This window comes from Pelobates fuscus, chromosome 12 (assembly GCF_036172605.1).
Source record: "Pelobates fuscus isolate aPelFus1 chromosome 12, aPelFus1.pri, whole genome shotgun sequence".
Lineage (NCBI taxonomy): Eukaryota > Metazoa > Chordata > Amphibia > Anura > Pelobatidae > Pelobates > Pelobates fuscus.
In genome coordinates this window covers 4,557,477-4,575,141 of record NC_086328.1, presented here as the reverse complement: position 1 = coordinate 4,575,141, position 17,665 = coordinate 4,557,477, and the positions used below count along the sequence as shown (strand labels likewise).

Below are 17,665 nucleotides of genomic sequence, written 5' to 3'. Positions count from 1 at the left end.
CAAACACCCTCACCATTTGCCTGATTTGCAACATTCACTGTTAGCACGGTGGTAGTTGCGCACAATTGCCTTACCTTGTTATATATATTTTTTGTTTGCCGTTCACCTGCTGGGAAAATAACAGTGTTTGAGCTGTTGATTTAAATGTTCTGATTTTGAGGTATTTTCATGTACTCTTATACCACGGGAAGAGCTTTTGTTAGGCTAAATAGCAGAGAAAAAGCACAGAAAGCACTCATTATAAATGTAAAATTCTGCGCACGCCACGGCAGGAGAAGCACCAGGCGCCACGGATTGTCCAATTAATGAGATATTCATGCGCTGGTACTCCTGTCGGAATGTGCACGCCATTGTCCATTTAGGAATTCACTGTAAGCATTGGGGTGGATTGTAGATGTTAGGCCAACATCATTTAACTGGGAAAGTAGCAAAGTCAGAAAATGTATCCAGTTTAACTATTTCTGTGTCAAACATTGAATTTCAATTTAGTAAATAGATCTCCTTAGTGCTTGCCATTTATATTGGTGTGAACCACCTTCTCTTTCAGATAGATTCCAGATGGACATTTATTAAAATCTCTTTATATCCTTCCTCCCCCAATATCCCATCTAATGCAGATTCCTTTGTTTTGATATTTGCTTCTGGCCTCTTGGTTCAGCCAGGTATTTTTATTTTTTTCCTGTAGGGTGTCCCGTGGTTCCGAAATATTACCACGTTCCTGCTGACTTTGTGGATGCGGAGAAGGCAAATCCCAACAGCCAAAAACGATATCCCAGTAACTGCGGCCGGGACGGCAAAATCTTCCTTTGGGGGCAAGCGCTCTACGTAATCGCTAAGCTGCTGGGTAAGTGGGAGCCGGTAATGCCCTGTCCTGTCGGGGCCACTGGCAAAAAGGATCTTTATCAAATGATTGCATGGAGATGGTCTGTGCTTGGATGTGCATTTATATATACAGTGACAACTATGTTCGCCAACATTAGCAGTGAGACTACTCTCTGATTATAACTGGTTCTCAAAACATGTCCGTTTAAAACATGATTTTCTACAATAGCTTGATGTGACTAGGCCAGCTGGTAAATACCTTTTGATATTAGTTGATATGGATTATTGCCATGTAAACCCAGCATACAATGGAATGGAAGCATTAGTTGCTATTTAAATTGGACTTAAAGTCAGATCAGGTTCCGTGTGCTGGTACCCTCGCTGTGATAAATCCTTACCGTCAGACTTACAGGAATAAAATCAGACTGAGGCTGCATTGTCGGTCTTTATTTGTTGCAGTTATTTATATTAAAAGTAATAATGAAATATTTAAATAATGAAGACTGTAAATACATAACAAGTCCTATGACGGAGTGTACATTAATCCAGGGCGGCAATAAGCCAGTAATAAAGGTGATCACATCGGACGTGATTTAAACCTAAGGGAAAATACAGAAAAAGAAGGGGTCCCCCACTTTAAGTTGTGTTTTGGGGCCCCTTTGTGGTGCAAAGAGCCCCCTCCCCCAGGACCTCATTTAATAGTGTTTTTCGGTCCATGCTCCTGACATATTGAAACATTTGTTACGTGCCAGGGGCTGGTGGCAAGCACTCACAGAGACGCTCTATTGATTTCTTAATGCTACAGATGAGCTGCTTTTAAGCTTCATTTAATGTGAAATGTGTGCAAAGCCAGCATTATACAGACACACTCAGCCCGTGCTCTGACCCACAACCTATGGAGTATTGCACAGAATTATCCCTTGAATCTCTATAGTATTGTATTATGATATATAATATATAGATTTTTTTAATGGATTTAATTCTCAGCTTATCGTAGCCATGTGATTGGTTGCCTTACTGCTGCAGTAGCTTAATGATCTGTTATCAGTCCAAATGCTTACTTCTAGAAGAGCCACTTACCATAGGCTGGCAGAGAATCATAGGAAATGTAGTCTGACCGTATATGGGGAGAGTCAAACTATCTCCCTCCCCCCCCCCCCCTTTTGACGCTGCCAGGATTTATTATCCCCCCTCCCCCTCCCATCCCCACCCCAAACAGTGGATTAATTAACCGATCATAACACAACCCCAAATGAAAAGTATCATACCTTTACGTGTTCTAGTTGTAACTAAATCTAACTATCTCTTAGATGGGAATGACAGAATATAGTGTCAATTTGATATTCCATAAAGGCCTTTTATGAAAGCAGTCGGTATTGTATTAGAGTTAATATGTCGAGTGCTCTGTGTTTTTATTGAGGTCACGGAGCATCTCACATTTATTATTTTCACATTCTTCTGTATTGAGCCTAAACTATCCCAAGGTGCGTGCGGAGAGCTGTCTGCAACTGCTAAGCATTTGATCAACTAATAAATAGCTGTTTGAGCTGTCTGCTTACTCGCTCCGGACTGTAATTTCAGTCAGTGTCAAATCACCGGAGGCTCGAGACCACCTTTCAGGCTGACCAGCTCAGGGTGCGTTGTGTAAAGTGTCACGTTGACTGAGCAAGCTGACATAATCCTGTACATCAACGCTCCGTAATGTACGGCCATAACGCTCACTCATCCTGACAGCATAAACGTCTCTCAACCCGCGTATATTGCGAGATCGTTCACCAGGAGAGTTATTTGGTAAACAGCGCAGCGCTGTAGTGTAGCGAACAGCAGACAAGTGTCATTGCAGCTTCAGTGCTTTCACACGCCGCAGTAAAACTGGCAAGATTTATGCTTTTGCCGTAAATTATCCATTCTCTGGTGAAATATGAAAAGCCGGAGTGTAGATCAACAGAAAATGTCAGGAATGAATACTAAAACTGTGTTCCATGTCGGCAGGATTATTAAAAAATCTGCGAATTGCGGGTATGTTCCGATTCCTGCCCGGGATTATCTCTTTATTATCCTGGGGGTGCAGTGGCTTGGTGGTAGGCTTTATTGCAGGAAAATCCCTGACCCTTAGTAGAGAAAGCGGTCTAACTCACTTTTATTGTTTTATTTACCTGCTGAGTAATTTGGGATTACAAACTTAAAATGACAAGCTGTCCGTTACCAAGTGAGAAAGCTTTTAACCCTTTCACAATCAGAAAATGGTCCGATATGTTGCTAATACAGACTTTTCGAAAGCACTGGGCTTGCCATGATTGACGTGCAGTTAGTGTTCCTTCTAAACACCAAGTCAGGAGCAGATGGCAGTTAACCAACCTGCACATCATAACCCTCTATGGACTGATGGCATGCTAGCCACGTCATGATAAAATAGGATTGCGAAATCATGGAACTTCAGGGTTTACTGAAACAGGAACAAGACTACATAGAGAGCCTACTGGGACCCGATTTATCCTTTAAGGGATGTATTTCTAGGTTTCCTAAAGATTGTGAAATTCCTGAACCTGAATTAAAGACTGAGAATCAATACAGTGGGCTTATAATTTGGAGAAAAAAAGTAGTCTGCAGTCCTGCCCTTCCACAGTGGCAGGTCTAAAAATCAGGAACAATGAAAGAGCTCCATCAATTGGTACTGAATAAACAATCCAGAACCTAGGGGCCTGCAGTAATCCATGCAATAATGAAGCCCTACTCTCGGATACACGCATGTAATATACAGCACTGCATATCCGCCTGACCCGTCCTGCCATTCCTGGCCACTGGCCATCAGAATTTCCATCATAACAAACATATTGCAGCAAATGTCTTTACTGACTCTAACCTGCAATTAAATTATTTCTCTCTACATTTTCTGCTAAAGTACCGCTGACTCCGTCTGCGTAGAGTACAAAACGAGCACTGAAACAAATGAGGGTGTTTTAAATCTGCATGCTGTCAAGATCGGCTGAAGCTCAGGGCCATGGGCGTCCTGTGGATTATGTATTAACGCCACGCTTTTATTAACGACGCTGCATGTGCTTGTTTGCAAAACCTCGGTGGGCGAAGAAAGCCTGCTTTATCTGGACATTTGGTATTTCGTTTTCCAATTTCATAGACGTGTGATTCATCCATTTGATTTTCCTAATAAATTGGACAAATCATTTTATTTTATGGTTTTAGACTGACAAGGTCAAGGTAGTGTCCTCGTTCAGGCATTTTATTCAGAAGGTGTTTGCATGAAATGTAGAGAAATGACTCCTTTTGTTCTGATGAAATTATACATCGTATGGCGTAAGCCTTGTACACGCTCAGAACTGAGACACGGCAACGGCTTACAGAGCCACGTCACCCAGCCACTTTACCTTGAAACCATGGGATTATTGGCAAAATAAATTGACAAAACTAATCTGTAGCTCTGTGCAAGGAATGGAATTTACAATATTCAGTGAAAGAAATAACATTCAAGTTTTCTAGTCTTATTTTGTGTTTCCCTTACTGTCTGTCAGATTGAGAAGTTCTCTATTAACATTGATTGAAAGGTGATAGACATCATATCAGAATCGAATTTCCTGTTACACGGTTGAAGTTGGACACTGTGGTTATGACTGTGCACTTAGCACTTTACTAAACTAAACTAATCTTATTTTAAATAAACTCCCAATTCTAATTATGGCACCATTTAAGATAAAGTAACCATGCTGTTACCATAGCTGAGCTGGTGCTGATTCCTATAATATAGAGTTTAGGGAATAAATGCCTTGGGGTAGAATCCTTACACTGGACTTCAGGACAGTTAATGCACTGCCTTCAATAACTGGAATATTTCTTTCAATGGGAAATTAAACTTACTTAAAACCAATACATGTCAATGTATTTTATGCACAAATGAGTTTGCAATAGATTATAGAACAATGTCATTTTTAATGGCACAGATCCTCACAGGTTCCCCATACGGCTTCGACATTTCAGAACATAGTCCAGCCCCTGAGCATTATCTGTGAGCAGATGTATCCTTAAATGGAGAGAATACTTATTTAATAAAACTGCTTCAAACGTCTTGATTATCACCCTAGCTGCTTGGCAATATAAGCTTCATTCTAGCCATTTTCTGTTCCTCTTCCATCCTGCTGAGAGGTTTAGTAATGTCATCTCCTTTGTTTTCCAGTTGAAGAATTAATAAGTCCGAAGGAAATTGACCCACTGCATCGTTACGTTCCCCTGCAAGAACAACGAAATATCAGCATGCGATACTCAAATCAGGTATCGTGTGACTTATATCAAGCTATGTAAAGGCATTGTGCAGCAATAGTAAACTCGGACACAGAGAGAGGGGCAGATTCTTTATTCAATGTTCTAAAACTCTCTTATTTAAAGTGCCCGGTGCTTCATAGTATTCTCCGCAAACTACATGAGCTACTGCTTTTCAGCATCGTATGCAAATAGGATTTATAGTAAACATACAGAATAGTGAGAATCCCCTAACAATCTCCCCGTGAGTATGGAGAGAAATATCCCCCTCCTGGCATTTGACACCTACGCGATCTGAGAAAGTGACTGCTCCAGCTTGTTAGGTTTGATTAATTCTGTATGTTCCTTATTTGGTACGTGTTCTGTGTGAATAGAATGTTTAAGGTGTGCTTCCGCAGATCATTGTGGCCTTCAAACCTCTAGGATGCGAGCTCCTCTGCGGCTGTATGGCCTTCCCAAACACTTCTCCAATGTGATTAATTTTAGAAAGTGCTAGAGGAATTGCCAGCGTCGGTGAGTGACAGGGCAAGCGGATTAAGTCTGTTTGGAAATTGTCAAATCCATGAAAGTAGAACATAAAATATTACTGTCTATATGTAAATCTCCCACAAAATGATATTCCGATGGAGATCGTCTCCCGTCAACATTTGAATGTTCATTTTGTGCCTACTCCACATTCTAGAAAGCTTTGCTCAGATATCATTCTGCCCCATTCTTTGATGAATAACCTCAATCAGCCAGCTATGTTTTTATTCAATAACATATTCTAGCAAATGTTTGCAGAAAAATACACATTCGTATTTAGGGCCAGAAAGTACAGATCCCAGATACATGTCCTACCCAGTGAGATACTAACCTGGCAGTACAGATCCCAGATACATGTCCTACCCAGTGAGATACTGACCTGGCAGTACAGATCCCAGATACATGTCCTACCCAGTGAGATTCTAACCTGGCAGTACAGATCCCAGATACATGTCCTACCCAGTGAGATACTGACCTGGCAGTACAGATCCCAGATACATGTCCTGCCCAGTGAGATACTAACCTGGCAGTACAGATCCCAGATACATGTCCTACCCAGTGAGATACTGACCTGGCAGTACAGATCCCAGATACATGTCCTGCCCAGTGAGATACTAACCTGGCAGTACAGATCCCAGATACATGTCCTACCCAGTGAGATACTAACCTGGCAGTACAGATCCCAGATACATGTCCTACCCAGTGAGATTCTAACCTGGCAGTACAGATCCCAGATACATGTCCTACCCAGTGAGATTCTAACCTGGCAGTACAGATCCCAGATACATGTCCTACCCAGTGAGATTCTAACCTGGCAGTACAGATCCCAGATACATGTCCTACCCAGTGAGATACTAACCTGGCAGTACAGATCCCAGATACATGTCCTACCCAGTGAGATACTAACCTGGCAGTACAGATCCCAGATACATGTCCTACCCAGTGAGATTCTAACCTGGCAGTACAGATCCCAGATACATGTCCTACCCAGTGAGATTCTAACCTGGCAGTACAGATCCCAGATACATGTCCTACCCAGTGAGATTCTAACCTGGCAGTACAGATCCCAGATACATGTCCTACCCAGTGAGATTCTAACCTGGCAGTACAGATCCCAGATACATGTCCTACCCAGTGAGATTCTAACCTGGCAGTACAGATCCCAGATACATGTCCTACCCAGTGAGATACTAACCTGGCAGTACAGATCCCAGATACATGTCCTACCCAGTGAGATACTGACCTGGCAGTACAGATCCCAGATACATGTCCTACCCAGTGAGATTCTAACCTGGCAGTACAGATCCCCGATACATGTCCTACCCAGTGAGATACTGACCTGGCAGTACAGATCCCAGATACATGTCCTACCCAGTGAGATTCTAACCTGGCAGTACAGATCCCAGATACATGTCCTACCCAGTGAGATTCTAACCTGGCAGTACAGATCCCAGATACATGTCCTACCCAGTGAGATTCTAACCTGGCAGTACAGATCCCAGATACATGTCCTACCCAGTGAGATTCTAACCTGGCAGTACAGATCCCAGATACATGTCCTACCCAGTGAGATACTGACCTGGCAGTACAGATCCCAGATACATGTCCTACCCAGTGAGATTCTAACCTGGCAGTACAGATCCCAGATACATATCCTACCCAGTGAGATACTGACCTGGCAGTACAGATCCCAGATACATGTCCTACCCAGTGAGATACTAACCTGGCAGTACAGATCCCAGATACATGTCCTACCCAGTGAGATTGTAACCTGGCAGTACAGATCCCAGATACATGTCCTACCCAGTGAGATACTGACCTGGCAGTACAGATCCCAGATACATGTCCTACCCAGTGAGATTCTAACCTGGCAGTACAGATCCCAGATACATGTCCTACCCAGTGAGATACTGACCTGGCAGTACAGATCCCAGATACATGTCCTACCCAGTGAGATACTGACCTGGCAGTACAGATCCCAGATACATGTCCTACCCAGTGTGATTCTAACCTGGCAGTACAGATCCCAGATACATGTCCTACCCAGTGAGATTCTAACCTGGCAGTACAGATCCCAGATACATGTCCTACCCAGTGAGATACTAACCTGGCAGTACAGATCCCAGATACATGTCCTACCCAGTGAGATTCTAACCTGGCAGTACAGATCCCAGATACATGTCCTACCCAGTGAGATACTAACCTGGCAGTACAGATCCCAGATACATGTCCTACCCAGTGAGATACTAACCTGGCAGTACAGATCCCAGATACATGTCCTACCCAGTGAGATTCTAACCTGGCAGTACAGATCCCAGATACATGTCCTACCCAGTGAGATACTAACCTGGCAGTACAGATCCCAGATACATGTCCTGCCCAGTGAGATTCTAACCTGGCAGTACAGATCCCAGATACATGTCCTACCCAGTGAGATACTAACCTGGCAGTACAGATCCCAGATACATGTCCTACCCAGTGAGATCTAACCTGGCAGTACAGATCCCAGATACATGTCCTACCCAGTGAGATACTGACCTGGCAGTACAGATCCCAGATACATGTCCTACCCAGTGAGATTCTAACCTGGCAGTACAGATCCCAGATACATGTCCTACCCAGTGAGATTCTAACCTGGCAGTACAGATCCCAGATACATGTCCTACCCAGTGTGATTCTAACCTGGCAGTACAGATCCCAGATACATGTCCTACCCAGTGAGATTCTAACCTGGCAGTACAGATCCCAGATACATGTCCTACCCAGTGAGATACTGACCTGGCAGTACAGATCCCAGATACATGTCCTACCCAGTGAGATTCTAACCTGGCAGTACAGATCCCAGATACATGTCCTACCCAGTGAGATACTAACCTGGCAGTACAGATCCCAGATACATGTCCTACCCAGTGAGATTCTAACCTGGCAGTACAGATCCCAGATACATGTCCTACCCAGTGAGATTCTAACCTGGCAGTACAGATCCCAGATACATGTCCTACCCAGTGAGATGCTAACCTGGCAGTACAGATCCCAGATACATGTCCTACCCAGTGAGATTCTAACCTGGCAGTACAGATCCCAGATACATGTCCTACCCAGTGAGATTCTAACCTGGCAGTACAGATCCCAGATACATGTCCTACCCAGTGAGATACTGACCTGGCAGTACAGATCCCAGATACATGTCCTACCCAGTGAGATACTAACCTGGCAGTACAGATCCCAGATACATGTCCCACCCAGTGAGATTCTAACCTGGCAGTACAGATCCCAGATACATGTCCTACCCAGTGAGATTCTAACCTGGCAGTACAGATCCCAGATACATGTCCTACCCAGTGTGATTCTAACCTGGCAGTACAGATCCCAGATACATGTCCTACCCAGTGAGATTCTAACCTGGCAGTACAGATCCCAGATACATGTCCTACCCAGTGAGATACTGACCTGGCAGTACAGATCCCAGATACATGTCCTACCCAGTGAGATACTAACCTGGCAGTACAGATCCCAGATACATGTCCTACCCAGTGAGATTCTAACCTGGCAGTACAGATCCCAGATACATGTCCTACCCAGTGAGATACTAACCTGGCAGTACAGATCCCAGATACATGTCCTACCCAGTGAGATACTAACCTGGCAGTACAGATCCCAGATACATGTCCTGCCCAGTGAGATTCTAACCTGGCAGTACAGATCCCAGATACATGTCCTACCCAGTGAGATTCTAACCTGGCAGTACAGATCCCAGATACATGTCCTACCCAGTGAGATCTAACCTGGCAGTACAGATCCCAGATACATGTCCTACCCAGTGAGATACTGACCTGGCAGTACAGATCCCAGATACATGTCCTACCCAGTGAGATTCTAACCTGGCAGTACAGATCCCAGATACATGTCCTACCCAGTGAGATTCTAACCTGGCAGTACAGATCCCAGATACATGTCCTACCCAGTGAGATTCTAACCTGGCAGTACAGATCCCAGATACATGTCCTACCCAGTGAGATACTGACCTGGCAGTACAGATCCCAGATACATGTCCTACCCAGTGTGATTCTAACCTGGCAGTACAGATCCCAGATACATGTCCTACCCAGTGAGATACTAACCTGGCAGTACAGATCCCAGATACATGTCCTACCCAGTGAGATACTAACCTGGCAGTACAGATCCCAGATACATGTCCTACCCAGTGAGATTCTAACCTGGCAGTACAGATCCCAGATACATGTCCTACCCAGTGAGATACTGACCTGGCAGTACAGATCCCAGATACATGTCCTACCCAGTGAGATTCTAACCTGGCAGTACAGATCCCAGATACATGTCCTACCCAGTGAGATACTGACCTGGCAGTACAGATCCCAGATACATGTCCTACCCAGTGAGATTCTAACCTGGCAGTACAGATCCCAGATACATGTCCTACCCAGTGAGATTCTAACCTGGCAGTACAGATCCCAGATACATGTCCTACCCAGTGAGATTCTAACCTGGCAGTACAGATCCCAGATACATGTCCTACCCAGTGAGATACTAACCTGGCAGTACAGATCCCAGATACATGTCCTACCCAGTGAGATTCTAACCTGGCAGTACAGATCCCAGATACATGTCCTACCCAGTGAGATTCTAACCTGGCAGTACAGATCCCAGATACATGTCCTACCCAGTGAGATACTAACCTGGCAGTACAGATCCCAGATACATGTCCTACCCAGTGAGATTCTAACCTGGCAGTACAGATCCCAGATACATGTCCTACCCAGTGAGATACTGACCTGGCAGTACAGATCCCAGATACATGTCCTACCCAGTGAGATACTAACCTGGCAGTACAGATCCCAGATACATGTCCTACCCAGTGAGATACTAACCTGGCAGTACAGATCCCAGATACATGTCCTACCCAGTGAGATTCTAACCTGGCAGTACAGATCCCAGATACATGTCCTACCCAGTGAGATACTAACCTGGCAGTACAGATCCCAGATACATGTCCTACCCAGTGAGATACTGACCTGGCAGTACAGATCCCAGATACATGTCCTACCCAGTGAGATTCTAACCTGGCAGTACAGATCCCAGATACATGTCCTACCCAGTGAGATACAGACCTGGCAGTACAGATCCCAGATACATGTCCCACCCAGTGAGATTCTAACCTGGCAGTACAGATCCCAGATACATGTCCTACCCAGTGAGATACTGACCTGGCAGTACAGATCCCAGATACATGTCCTACCCAGTGAGATTCTAACCTGGCAGTACAGATCCCAGATACATGTCCTACCCAGTGAGATTCTAACCTGGCAGTACAGATCCCAGATACATGTCCTACCCAGTGAGATACTGACCTGGCAGTACAGATCCCAGATACATGTCCTACCCAGTGAGATTCTAACCTGGCAGTACAGATCCCAGATACATGTCCTACCCAGTGAGATTCTAACCTGGCAGTACAGATCCCAGATACATGTCCTACCCAGTGAGATACTAACCTGGCAGTACAGATCCCAGATACATGTCCTACCCAGTGAGATACTGACCTGGCAGTACAGATCCCAGATACATGTCCTGCCCAGTGAGATTCTAACCTGGCAGTACAGATCCCAGATACATGTCCTACCCAGTGAGATTCTAACCTGGCAGTACAGATCCCAGATACATGTCCTACCCAGTGAGATTCTAACCTGGCAGTACAGATCCCAGATACATGTCCTACCCAGTGAGATTCTAACCTGGCAGTACAGATCCCAGATACATGTCCTACCCAGTGAGATACTAACCTGGCAGTACAGATCCCAGATACATGTCCTACCCAGTGAGATACTGACCTGGCAGTACAGATCCCAGATACATGTCCTACCCAGTGAGATACTGACCTGGCAGTACAGATCCCAGATACATGTCCTACCCAGTGAGATTCTAACCTGGCAGTACAGATCCCAGATACATGTCCTACCCAGTGAGATTCTAACCTGGCAGTACAGATCCCAGATACATGTCCTACCCAGTGAGATACTAACCTGGCAGTACAGATCCCAGATACATGTCCTACCCAGTGAGATACTGACCTGGCAGTACAGATCCCAGATACATGTCCTGCCCAGTGAGATTCTAACCTGGCAGTACAGATCCCAGATACATGTCCTACCCAGTGAGATTCTAACCTGGCAGTACAGATCCCAGATACATGTCCTACCCAGTGAGATTCTAACCTGGCAGTACAGATCCCAGATACATGTCCTACCCAGTGTGATTCTAACCTGGCAGTACAGATCCCAGATACATGTCCTACCCAGTGAGATACTAACCTGGCAGTACAGATCCCAGATACATGTCCTACCCAGTGAGATACTGACCTGGCAGTACAGATCCCAGATACATGTCCTGCCCAGTGAGATTCTAACCTGGCAGTACAGATCCCAGATACATGTCCTACCCAGTAAGATTCTAACCTGGCAGTACAGATCCCAGATACATGTCCTACCCAGTGAGATTCTAACCTGGCAGTACAGATCCCAGATACATGTCCTACCCAGTGAGATTCTAACCTGGCAGTACAGATCCCAGATACATGTCCTACCCAGTGAGATTCTAACCTGGCAGTACAGATCCCAGATACATGTCCTACCCAGTGAGATTCTAACCTGGCAGTACAGATCCCAGATACATGTCCTACCCAGTGAGTCTGACCTGGCAGTACAGATCCCAGATACATGTCCTACCCAGTGAGATTCTAACCTGGCAGTACAGATTCCAGATACATGTCCTACCCAGTGAGATTCTAACCTGGCAGTACAGATCCCAGATACATGTCCTACCCAGTGAGATTCTAACCTGGCAGTACAGATCCCAGATACATGTCCTACCCAGTGAGATACTGACCTGGCAGTACAGATCCCAGATACATGTCCTACCCAGTGAGATACTGACCTGGCAGTACAGATCCCAGATACATGTCCTACCCAGTGAGATTCTAACCTGGCAGTACAGATCCTAGATACATGTCCTACCCAGTGAGATACAGACCTGGCAGTACAGATCCCAGATACATGTCCTACCCAGTGAGATTCTAACCTGGCAGTACAGATCCCAGATACATGTCCTACCCAGTGAGATTCTAACCTGGCAGTACAGATCCCAGATACATGTCCTACCCAGTGAGATTCTAACCTGGCAGTACAGATCCCAGATACATGTCCTACCCAGTGAGATACTGACCTGGCAGTACAGATCCCAGATACATGTCCTACCCAGTGAGATACTGACCTGGCAGTACAGATCCCAGATACATGTCCTACCCAGTGAGATACTAACCTGGCAGTACAGATCCCAGATACATGTCCTACCCAGTGAGATACTGACCTGGCAGTACAGATCCCAGATACATGTCCTACCCAGTGTGATTCTAACCTGGCAGTACAGATCCCAGATACATGTCCTACCCAGTGAGATTCTAACCTGGCAGTACAGATCCCAGATACATGTCCTACCCAGTGAGATTCTAACCTGGCAGTACAGATCCCAGATACATGTCCTACCCAGTGAGATTCTAACCTGGCAGTACAGATCCCAGATACATGTCCTACCCAGTGAGATTCTAACCTGGCAGTACAGATCCCAGATACATGTCCTACCCAGTGAGATACAGACCTGGCAGTACAGATCCCAGATACATGTCCTACCCAGTGAGATTCTAACCTGGCAGTACAGATCCCAGATACATGTCCTACCCAGTGAGATTCTAACCTGGCAGTACAGATCCCAGATACATGTCCTACCCAGTGAGATACAGACCTGGCAGTACAGATCCCAGATACATGTCCTACCCAGTGAGATACTAACCTGGCAGTACAGATCCCAGATACATGTCCTACCCAGTGAGATTCTAACCTGGCAGTACAGATCCCAGATACATGTCCTACCCAGTGAGATTCTAACCTGGCAGTACAGATCCCAGATACATGTCCTACCCAGTGAGATTCTAACCTGGCAGTACAGATCCCAGATACATGTCCTACCCAGTGAGATTCTAACCTGGCAGTACAGATCCCAGATACATGTCCTACCCAGTGAGATACAGACCTGGCAGTACAGATCCCAGATACATGTCCTACCCAGTGAGATTCTAACCTGGCAGTACAGATCCCAGATACATGTCCTACCCAGTGAGATTCTAACCTGGCAGTACAGATCCCAGATACATGTCCTACCCAGTGAGATACTGACCTGGCAGTACAGATCCCAGATACATGTCCTACCCAGTGAGATACAGACCTGGCAGTACAGATCCCAGATACATGTCCTACCCAGTGAGATACTAACCTGGCAGTACAGATCCCAGATACATGTCCTACCCAGTGAGATTCTAACCTGGCAGTACAGATCCCAGATACATGTCCTACCCAGTGAGATACTAACCTGGCAGTACAGATCCCAGATACATGTCCTACCCAGTGAGATTCTAACCTGGCAGTACAGATCCCAGATACATGTCCTACCCAGTGAGATTCTAACCTGGCAGTACAGATCCCAGATACATGTCCTACCCAGTGAGATACTAACCTGGCAGTACAGATCCCAGATACATGTCCTACCCAGTGAGATTCTAACCTGGCAGTACAGATCCCAGATACATGTCCTACCCAGTGAGATACTAACCTGGCAGTACAGATCCCAGATACATGTCCTACCCAGTGAGATACTAACCTGGCAGTACAGATCCCAGATACATGTCCTACCCAGTGAGATTCTAACCTGGCAGTACAGATCCCAGATACATGTCCTACCCAGTGAGATACTGACCTGGCAGTACAGATCCCAGATACATGTCCTACCCAGTGAGATTCTAACCTGGCAGTACAGATCCCAGATACATGTCCTACCCAGTGAGATACTGACCTGGCAGTACAGATCCCAGATACATGTCCTACCCAGTGAGATTCTAACCTGGCAGTACAGATCCCAGATACATGTCCTACCCAGTGAGATACAGACCTGGCAGTACAGATCCCAGATACATGTCCTACCCAGTGAGATTCTAACCTGGCAGTACAGATCCCAGATACATGTCCTACCCAGTGAGATTCTAACCTGGCAGTACAGATCCCAGATACATGTCCTACCCAGTGAGATTCTAACCTGGCAGTACAGATCCCAGATACATGTCCTACCCAGTGAGATTCTAACCTGGCAGTACAGATCCCAGATACATGTCCTACCCAGTGAGATTCTAACCTGGCAGTACAGATCCCAGATACATGTCCTACCCAGTGAGATTCTAACCTGGCAGTACAGATCCCAGATACATGTCCTACCCAGTGAGATTCTAACCTGGCAGTACAGATCCCAGATACATGTCCTACCCAGTGAGATACAGACCTGGCAGTACAGATCCCAGATACATGTCCTACCCAGTGAGATTCTAACCTGGCAGTACAGATCCCAGATACATGTCCTGCCCAGTGAGATACTGACCTGGCAGTACAGATCCCAGATACATGTCCTACCCAGTGAGATACTGACCTGGCAGTACAGATCCCAGATACATGTCCTACCCAGTGAGATACTAACCTGGCAGTACAGATCCCAGATACATGTCCTACCCAGTGAGATTCTAACCTGGCAGTACAGATCCCAGATACATGTCCCACCCAGTGAGATACTGACCTGGCAGTACAGATCCCAGATACATGTCCTACCCAGTGAGATACTAACCTGGCAGTACAGATCCCAGATACATGTCCTACCCAGTGAGATACTGACCTGGCAGTACAGATCCCAGATACATGTCCTACCCAGTGAGATACTAACCTGGCAGTACAGATCCCAGATACATGTCCTACCCAGTGAGATTCTAACCTGGCAGTACAGATCCCAGATACATGTCCTACCCAGTGAGATTCTAACCTGGCAGTACAGATCCCAGATACATGTCCTACCCAGTGAGATTCTAACCTGGCAGTACAGATCCCAGATACATGTCCCACCCAGTGAGATTCTAACCTGGCAGTACAGATCCCAGATACATGTCCTACCCAGTGAGATTCTAACCTGGCAGTACAGATCCCAGATACATGTCCTACCCAGTGAGATTCTAACCTGGCAGTACAGATCCCAGATACATGTCCTACCCAGTGAGATACTGACCTGGCAGTACAGATCCCAGATACATGTCCTACCCAGTGAGATACTAACCTGGCAGTACAGATCCCAGATACATGTCCTACCCAGTGAGATTCTAACCTGGCAGTACAGATCCCAGATACATGTCCTACCCAGTGAGATACTGACCTGGCAGTACAGATCCCAGATACATGTCCTACCCAGTGAGATACTGACCTGGCAGTACAGATCCCAGATACATGTCCTACCCAGTGAGATTGTAACCTGGCAGTACAGATCCCAGATACATGTCCTACCCAGTGAGATACTGACCTGGCAGTACAGATCCCAGATACATGTCCTACCCAGTGAGATACTGACCTGGCAGTACAGATCCCAGATACATGTCCTACCCAGTGAGATTCTAACCTGGCAGTACAGATCCCAGATACATGTCCTACCCAGTGAGATACTAACCTGGCAGTACAGATCCCAGATACATGTCCTACCCAGTGAGATTCTAACCTGGCAGTACAGATCCCAGATACATGTCCTACCCAGTGAGATACTAACCTGGCAGTACAGATCCCAGATACATGTCCTACCCAGTGAGATACTGACCTGGCAGTACAGATCCCAGATACATGTCCTACCCAGTGAGATTCTAACCTGGCAGTACAGATCCCAGATACATGTCCTACCCAGTGAGATACTGACCTGGCAGTACAGATCCCAGATACATGTCCTACCCAGTGAGATACTAACCTGGCAGTACAGATCCCAGATACATGTCCTACCCAGTGAGATTCTAACCTGGCAGTACAGATCCCAGATACATGTCCTACCCAGTGAGATACTAACCTGGCAGTACAGATCCCAGATACATGTCCTACCCAGTGAGATTCTAACCTGGCAGTACAGATCCCAGATACATGTCCTACCCAGTGAGATACTGACCTGGCAGTACAGATCCCAGATACATGTCCTACCCAGTGAGATTCTAACCTGGCAGTACAGATCCCAGATACATGTCCTACCCAGTGAGATACTGACCTGGCAGTACAGATCCCAGATACATGTCCTACCCAGTGAGATACTAACCTGGCAGTACAGATCCCAGATACATGTCCTACCCAGTGAGATTCTAACCTGGCAGTACAGATCCCAGATACATGTCCTACCCAGTGAGATACTAACCTGGCAGTACAGATCCCAGATACATGTCCTACCCAGTGAGATTCTAACCTGGCAGCACAGATCCCAGATACATGTCCTACCCAGTGAGATTCTAACCTGGCAGTACAGATCCCAGATACATGTCATACCCAGTGAGATTCTAACCTGGCAGTACAGATCCCAGTCCTACCCAGTGAGATTCTAACCTGGCAGTACAGATCCCAGATACATGTCCTACCCAGTGAGATACTAACCTGGCAGTACAGATCCCAGATACATGTCCTACCCAGTGAGATACTAACCTGGCAGTACAGATCCCAGATACATGTCCTACCCAGTGAGATACTAACCTGGCAGTACAGATCCCAGATACATGTCCTACCCAGTGAGATACAGACCTGGCAGTACAGATCCCAGATACATGTCCTACCCAGTGAGATTCTAACCTGGCAGTACAGATCCCAGATACATGTCCTACCCAGTGAGATTCTAACCTGGCAGTACAGATCCCAGATACATGTCCTACCCAGTGAGATTCTAACCTGGCAGTACAGATCCCAGATACATGTCCTACCCAGTGAGATACTGACCTGGCAGTACAGATCCCAGATACATGTCCCACCCAGTGAGATACTGACCTGGCAGTACAGATCCCCGATACATGTCCTACCCAGTGAGATTCTAACCTGGCAGTACAGATCCCAGATACATGTCCTACCCAGTGAGATTCTAACCTGGCAGTACAGATCCC

General features: G+C 46.0%; 1 protein-coding gene across 4 annotated transcripts in view; it reads left to right on the top strand.

Annotated features, from left to right (window-relative positions):
- PHKB (phosphorylase kinase regulatory subunit beta) overlaps positions 1-17,665 on the top strand; it is a 200,210-nt gene that overhangs the window by 115,948 nt on the left and 66,597 nt on the right. For all 4 annotated transcript variants that reach the window (XM_063437844.1, XM_063437843.1, XM_063437841.1 and 1 more), the window contains 2 exons: positions 686-844; positions 5,009-5,103. In XM_063437844.1, the coding sequence (XP_063293914.1) occupies positions 686-844; positions 5,009-5,103 (254 nt within the window). The remainder of the gene's footprint in view (positions 1-685; positions 845-5,008; positions 5,104-17,665) is intronic.